At 55.6% G+C, this 6,715-nt stretch overlaps 1 protein-coding gene across 1 annotated transcript; it reads left to right on the top strand.

Annotated features, from left to right (window-relative positions):
* The first annotated feature begins 5,493 nt into the window (after nucleotides 1-5,493).
* Nucleotides 5,494-6,663, top strand: BDZ83DRAFT_12270 (uncharacterized protein). The gene has a single exon (XM_060501162.1). It carries the CDS (start codon nucleotides 5,648-5,650, stop codon nucleotides 6,482-6,484), a length of 837 nt encoding a protein of 278 aa, XP_060369668.1. The 5' UTR covers nucleotides 5,494-5,647; the 3' UTR covers nucleotides 6,485-6,663.
* Nucleotides 6,664-6,715: the final 52 nt, after the last annotated feature.

Below are 6,715 nucleotides of genomic sequence, written 5' to 3'. Positions count from 1 at the left end.
TCGTAGGTAGCCGTAGACGAAAGAATCTTGGGTCGAGAGGCTCTGGCTACCTTAGTTTCCGATGGTAGCATGGGATGGCGAGGGCTGACACTGGAGCTGCGGGGGATTATTGGCCGCGCCGTCCCCGATTAGATGAGAAAGACAAGCCACAAGCGCGATATAAAACATGGGAAAAACGAATGTCCAGAGACAATGGCGTGAGGAAAGGGAGGGGGAATCGTCCGTCATCCCACCCGGCGGCTTCTGGAAGAAGAAACAAGAGGGGGGACGAAGTATCGTCAGCCACAGTAGGATTGTCCCAAAAAAAGAAAGTCCCGGCGCAAAATGGCTGACTGACAGACGGCATATGCTGTGGCAGCAGCAGTCTAGCAGGCCAGTCTCGAAATGCGTGGTTTTTGGCATCTCGTCTTCTTTGCCAAGCGCCGTCACTCATCTCCTTTCTGATATAGGTTGCTATTCCCGATAAGCCCAGAGTTGGAGCATGAGCCGTCTTTTCCCTGGTTATCCCTGGTCCGTGTTGTTGTTAACCAGCACGGCTAATGTCGTTTTTGCTCCAGCTCCGGCGCAATCGACGATGCTCGTCTTGCCTTTCCCATCAAAGACACGATCTGGGTCCATCCAGGCTGCCAGGAACAATCGCAAGTGAGGTTCCCACTCGGCGAGTGCTTCGCACCATGGTTTGCGAAATGACGGCGCTGAAAAAGACCCCGTGGTTGATCAAGTGAGGCTCTGGGCCGTGCTAGTTTTGTTTACATCGTGTCGCTTTCGGCATGGTCGCAGCGACGTGTCGAGATGGGCACTAGATGCTCACTAGACGGTCACGACGGCGCAGGGTAAGGCTGGACTCGAGAGCTGCGGTTGCATCGTATGTGAGGGGTTTGTGCAGGTACAATCTCCGGTCCTCTTTGCTATCGCCCGAAGCTGCCAATTGAAGGTGCTCCCTTGCATCCGTGAATCAACACAACGAGCCATCAATCGCTCCGTCAAATCCGTTCTGGCCACCAGGTGTCCTGGCGCGAGCTACGGCACTGCTGCCTCTCAATGGGCCATGGCGCTGTGCCTCTTCTTCTATCCCAAAGCAGAAGGCCATGATCGACGAGGCTAGCGATGAGATGCGTGGCGTCTCTTTGGACTGGTTGTTTGTTTTTGGGTGAGACACGCGAATCCCTGTCGGTTGGTCGCGAGCAGAGGGAGAACAGAATTGCTCTTCCGACCCAAGACAAGCTGACACTTTTTCCCTCTTGGAACAGTGGCCGTCATGCGGAGTCGGCGATAGCTTCAAGACACTTGCGACGTTGGACGGGATTCAAACTCTGGTTGCTCGACTGCTGAATCGCCGGTTGTCAACAAATTGAAGGCAACTCCTAGCTAGAGGTAGTGAGCCATCCACCCGTTGGCATGGCAATTGACTGGTGCCAGGAGAAAGCGGAGGCAAAAAAGCCAGTGCTCTCTTGTTTTGATAGAGGGGTGTTCCCTCTTGAGTGTCTCTCTGCCTCCGTACCTTATACTAGGTACTGAATAGCGGCTTCCGGCTGCCTTCAGTGGAGAGCTGGCGGCGTACCTGAGGGGGCGAAGAGGGGCGAGAAGGGGTCGAGAGAGAAACCTGAGGGGTCTTGCTTTGACCAACAGGCGACGGAGAGACTTGGTCGCATGGGTGGTCCATGTTCTGCAGAGGGGATGTTTGCATAACAAGAGGGCGGTTGTGCCGTTTCCCCGGTGCGCTATGACTTTGACCTTGTGCGGACGGTCAGATAAACATTGGTAGCTGGAGCTGGAGCTGGAGCTGTCTCCGTACCAGAAATGGTCTTCTCTGGTTGAAGAGTTCTACCAGGCTCCCAGCCCAGTTGCAACTTGCCAGTGACGCAGAGCGCATCTGGGTTCCGAACTTGGCCGAACTGACTCGGCCCCCAAAGAGGGCCAGCCCGGCTGCCCGAGTTGGTAAAAGAGATTTTCGAGATTTTCTGGGGAGACGCTACTCACTTTTGTCGTTGGAATGTAACCGTCTCACCTCTATCGGGACACCAGAGACTCCAGAGACTTGACAACGACTCGCAAAAAAAGAAGAAGAAGAAGAAGAAGAAGAAGAAGAACCAGGTTTGGCACTGGCAGAGACAGGGAAGGCGATCTATCGACGAAGAGTTTTTCATGGGTGCAAAAAGCGTAAAATGATACAATATCAGAAGTACCTCGGGTACATGAAGATGTGCAGCAAGGCACCAGGGACGGAAGTACCTCGAGATTTTCCTGCCGCCTTAATTCCCGATGGACCCAAATGACTGGGCAGGAGCCCGGGGGTGTCTGCTGCTGCTTTTCGCGAGTCCCAGGGACATGTCTCAAGTCTTCTATTCTCGGCTCCTGCTGGAGTTGGGAAATCTCGGAGGACGAAAATGACGCACGCCTGCCAGTAATGGGATGCCTCCCCGCTCAGCTTTGTCACCTGTGGGAGTCCGTCCGTACCTGACCTTGGGAGAGTGTCTCGAGTGCAAAGAAGGAGAACGTTGCCAGGTCAGATGCTGACACTGAAAAGGGCGAGGCCAATGCGAGGCGAGCCAAGTGTATAGTGCACTCCGTGTATATCAATGCTCAACCTCTTCTCGGCGCAATGGAACCCATTCTTCATCCAAAGGTCCAAAGGGAGCAAGGAAGGCTCTGATGAAGGGACGAGAAAAGACCTTGAAACAATGGCAGATGCTACAGTGCCATATTCCGTACCTACCTTGCCTTACCTCAAAGTAACTCCTTAGCCGTGCCATGAGGGATACGTACCGCATGTCTCTGCCTGAAGGCCAGACGACTACCTACATTGCGCTGCCCACTGCGGTCTACTCCGTACATACCTACGGAGTACCAGGTAACGGAGAACCTGCAGAGGTACGAAGTACAGACTGCCCGAGGTATTGGTGTACCTCACGCAGGAGGTTCACAGGGAAAGACCTTCCAGGCTCCTTCCAACGTCTTTTCTGACTCCAAGGCGTCCCTGCCTTCCCGGCCAAGTTCCCGCGCACACCTCACGCCAGCCCTGGGCCCTAGCTCCCTTCCCGCTGTTACCAACCAGCTGCCTTGATTCGACAACTTTTCATTTCCTCCCCTCCACCAAATTTCACTCACTGTTGTCCTGAGTTCTGACTTGTGAAGCCTTGGGCCATGGTCCACCACGCCCTCCACTTCTGAGTCCTCGACTCCGTGTCTCTCCACATGGCCACACTTTTCCACGACACTGCCCTGGCCGAGAATGGGCCTCACTGTCCCAGCCTGGCACAGGCCGCAGCGGGCTTGCAAATTGCCTTTTCCCCGGCAAGCGAGAGGACGGCACGACAGGGCAGGGCACGACATTGACAAGGCACGACAAGGCCTGACACGAGCGACAAGGCCGGAGGACCGCCAGGATCCAACGTGCTCGACGGGGTCTGCGGGAATTAGATCCACGGCCAGAAGCCTGGAACTCCTTTGGCCTTGGAACAAGTGGAAGAAGCGGCGCCGATGACGAAAGAACGCATCTGAGATTCATCTCGGAGAATGAATCTACGGAGTATACTACCGTGACTACATACCTACTCATGTAAGGACGGAGTACTCTCTGCAGACCTGTTGCAGTGCTGATCAATCCCCGGCCACCAGCGGCAGCCAGCCTGTTGGGCGCACGCCGGCGCTCTTTTGGGGGCTGACGGCGCATTTCCACATCTTCTATTCCTGCTTCCTTTTTCTCCGACGCTTTCCAATCAGAGACGCCCAGCCCACCCCTCCCCCGCTGCTCGTCATCTCTCACGTCGATGGGAGATGGATTAGAGATGAGACAGGCCCTGTGGTTGGCATGTTGGTGCCTCGCCATTGGGCCGGCCGGCATTGGTGAGTCTCTGTCTCTCGTCTAATTCTGCCTTCGCCCCATACGAATACAACAAAGGGTGCTCTTGCGATGGAGGGTCGGAAGATGGCCATTGACTGACACACAATGTGCCCAGTGTCTCTTGAGCCCAACGTCTCCGTCCTACGCCCGTACAAAGTTTGTGCCCTGCGTCGGCCATCCTGCGAATGCAGAGTTCTCGTCGACGATACGTACCGCATGTACATGATCCTTGCCCCGATGTGCTGCGATGCGATGCTGAGGCGACCGCTCGCCGTTCCGCGGCCCCATGGGATCGCAGCAAATCCGTCGCATCTCATTCGTCGCATCTCGTTCAGACGAAGAACGCCGGGCCAGATGTGCCTTGTACCTGCGTTTAGGGCTCACTCTGCCGCATCTCTGGTGGAGTAGCGGTCCAGTTTTTTTTTGCCCATTTACAGCGTTCCGCCCATTCTGTTCCCTTCCAAGTACGTACTCCGTACCTTTAGCCGGTTGCTTTGTCATTCTGAGTCCTTTTCTGCCCAGATCAACTTTTTCCCGCCCCTTCTGTTCCCACCACGCGAGCGACGACGTCAAGAGGGGAAGCGGATGCCAAGGAGTCATCAATTCCACTTGTTGCGGAGTACGGCCCAGATTTCAAACTTCTTCGCAGCAATCAGCACCGAGAAGAAGCAATCTCATCAAGAACCGGCCGTTGCGCTTTGCCGAGTCTTCCCATTCGCAGTCGGCTCTAGGATCTTGCTTGGAAAAGCCGCTGTCAGAAGAGGGGCTCATCTGCACAAACCACGAGCAGCCACAGCTCGGGCAGCCAAGTGAACAAAAAGTCGGCTTTTGCTGGCAATGACTCGGTGTTATTCTGGGGGTTCGAGGGGATATCCCCGCCATGACCGCACCTTGGACAAAACGTTAAACCCTCGGTGCAGTTGGCATCACTGCGCGCCCACGTTCGTCTGCCGTCCGTCCGCCCGCCCTTCTGCGAACCGCTCCCAGGTCCACCCACAACGTGTCAGCCCGCACACATGTTTGACGGGGTTGAAACGAAAAGAAAAGAGGCCAGAAAAAATTCTGCTTCTCCATGTTCTTTCGACAGCACTTGTCAACGGCTCCGATCCTTCTGTTGCCAATTTTGGAAAGAGAAGAAAAAGGTTCGCACGGCGCTCCAGCACCAGAGTTTCGTCTTAGTCGGCGCCCCAAAAAGGGTCAAAGTCTGGCTAGGCCATTGGCCGTTTGCGGCTTGCGAGCGCGCACAACGGGCGAGCGTTGCAATTCACCATAGGTAGCTCGATGCTACCGTCGTCTTCTTTGTCCAGGAACAACTGAAACGGGACGATGGCAAGCAGCGCGCGCGCGCCACGTGGGGATCTACCAGACTCGATGAGCTTCCGGTTAACGGTTCCTGTTTCGTTTCTCCCATTCCGGAAGCATCTTCTACTTCGATAGCTGGTGTCTGGCCGGATTGATGCAACTACACGTGGTCGACAGTCTCTAGGTGGCGCCATGTGTGTTTGACTTCACTTCTCTGATTCTTGGGTTCAGGCGAGGTCGTCCTGTGGCCGAGAAAGAGGATACGCTGGCAACATCTCATTACGTACTGATAGGTGTCTATGTCGATGCCAGCTGCGCAGCCGTCGTCAAGTGATGCTCGGGAGCACATGTCGGTGACCGCGCAGGCAGTTCAAAAACACTTCATCCCGCCATCGCTCGCGGTAAGCTGCAGACCCGTCGGGTAGATCCCACGATGGTCCAGCCAGTGCAGTTGTATCGGGGCGCCGGGACGTTGCCCAAGTCTGTGCCTCCTGCTCCGCCATGGCACGGTGGTGGCCACCGCCGCCGGCTCGTCATCGGTCACAACCATCGTGGACAGCCAGCACTTGTTTGCCCGCGGCTGGTGCATGCGACCGAGCACATGCGCTCTGTTTCTCGAGGTCGGCGACTCACCGGTGGCCCCCACAGTCGGTCAAGTTCGTCGTAGGGGTTCGAATCTCTCTTGGATCGAGGTCGAGGCCGAAGTCGCACGATGGACGTCGCCCGACATCGTCCGACTTTGCTCTTGCGGCGCTGCACAATTCCCGTACGGATATGCATGTATATGGGATATTCTCCGGCTCCCGCGCGGCATCCCAGGGTGCTGCGTGGCAGAGTTGGGAATCCGGGGCGAGGCAAATTGACCAGATGCAGCAAAATGGCAACAGCTTCGGGGAGTTGATATTAAGATTTGATGAAGGGGATTGGCCTACCAGGTTTCATCATCGCTTGGAAAGGGGGCTAAAATGCATCCCTTTGCCGTTACATTTCCCTTCCCATTGTATTTCGCCTACCCCGGTCCGTCGCCTACGGCACGACCAGCCCCTGCTCCCCCGAGGGAAAGAAAACGTAAGGGGCATTTCGCATCAAGTTTCTGCTTTATTACCCGCGAAAGCTGATAAGGAGGCTGGTGCAAGGTGTACTCATCCCCTCAGGGGGTCGCCGAAGCTTTGGCGCTATCGATTCACCAGTGAAGTCAACCAGGGAAGAGAATATGCAGGGCTGTGGTTGACAGGTTCTAGCTTGCCGTTGCAACATGCAGCCTTGCAGTCCAAGTGTGGTTTTGCAACGGCCAAGATATGCCTCGAGTCAGTTGCAGGCCGCCCTGCTTGGAGGTAGGAGTACGGCGTCGCCCGGCTGCTGTGCAAATGGGAGATGAGAGTTCATCGTGAATCCGGAACGGGATCGAGGGGCCCAGAAGGGGTATATCGTGGCTAGATATACCCAGGGACAGGCGGTAGCCTGAGCTCAGCACGTCATGATATACGAAGAGTCGGGCCTCTGATGCTTTTTGCGACGCATTCTTGAGTGGCACCTGAATCAGCAATGCGATTTCATCCTATTGGTTTA

Source organism: Colletotrichum acutatum, assembly GCF_030867785.1.
Source record: "Colletotrichum acutatum strain CBS 112980 chromosome Unknown BDZ83scaffold_10, whole genome shotgun sequence".
Classification (NCBI taxonomy): domain Eukaryota; kingdom Fungi; phylum Ascomycota; class Sordariomycetes; order Glomerellales; family Glomerellaceae; genus Colletotrichum; species Colletotrichum acutatum.
This window is presented reverse-complemented; position numbering and strand designations above follow the sequence as displayed.

Bases quoted from the DNA above. Each gene is read 5' to 3' on its own strand.
- BDZ83DRAFT_12270 (XM_060501162.1), top strand. From the start codon at position 5,648: ATGGCACGGTGGTGGCCACCGCCGCCGGCTCGTCATCGGTCACAACCA.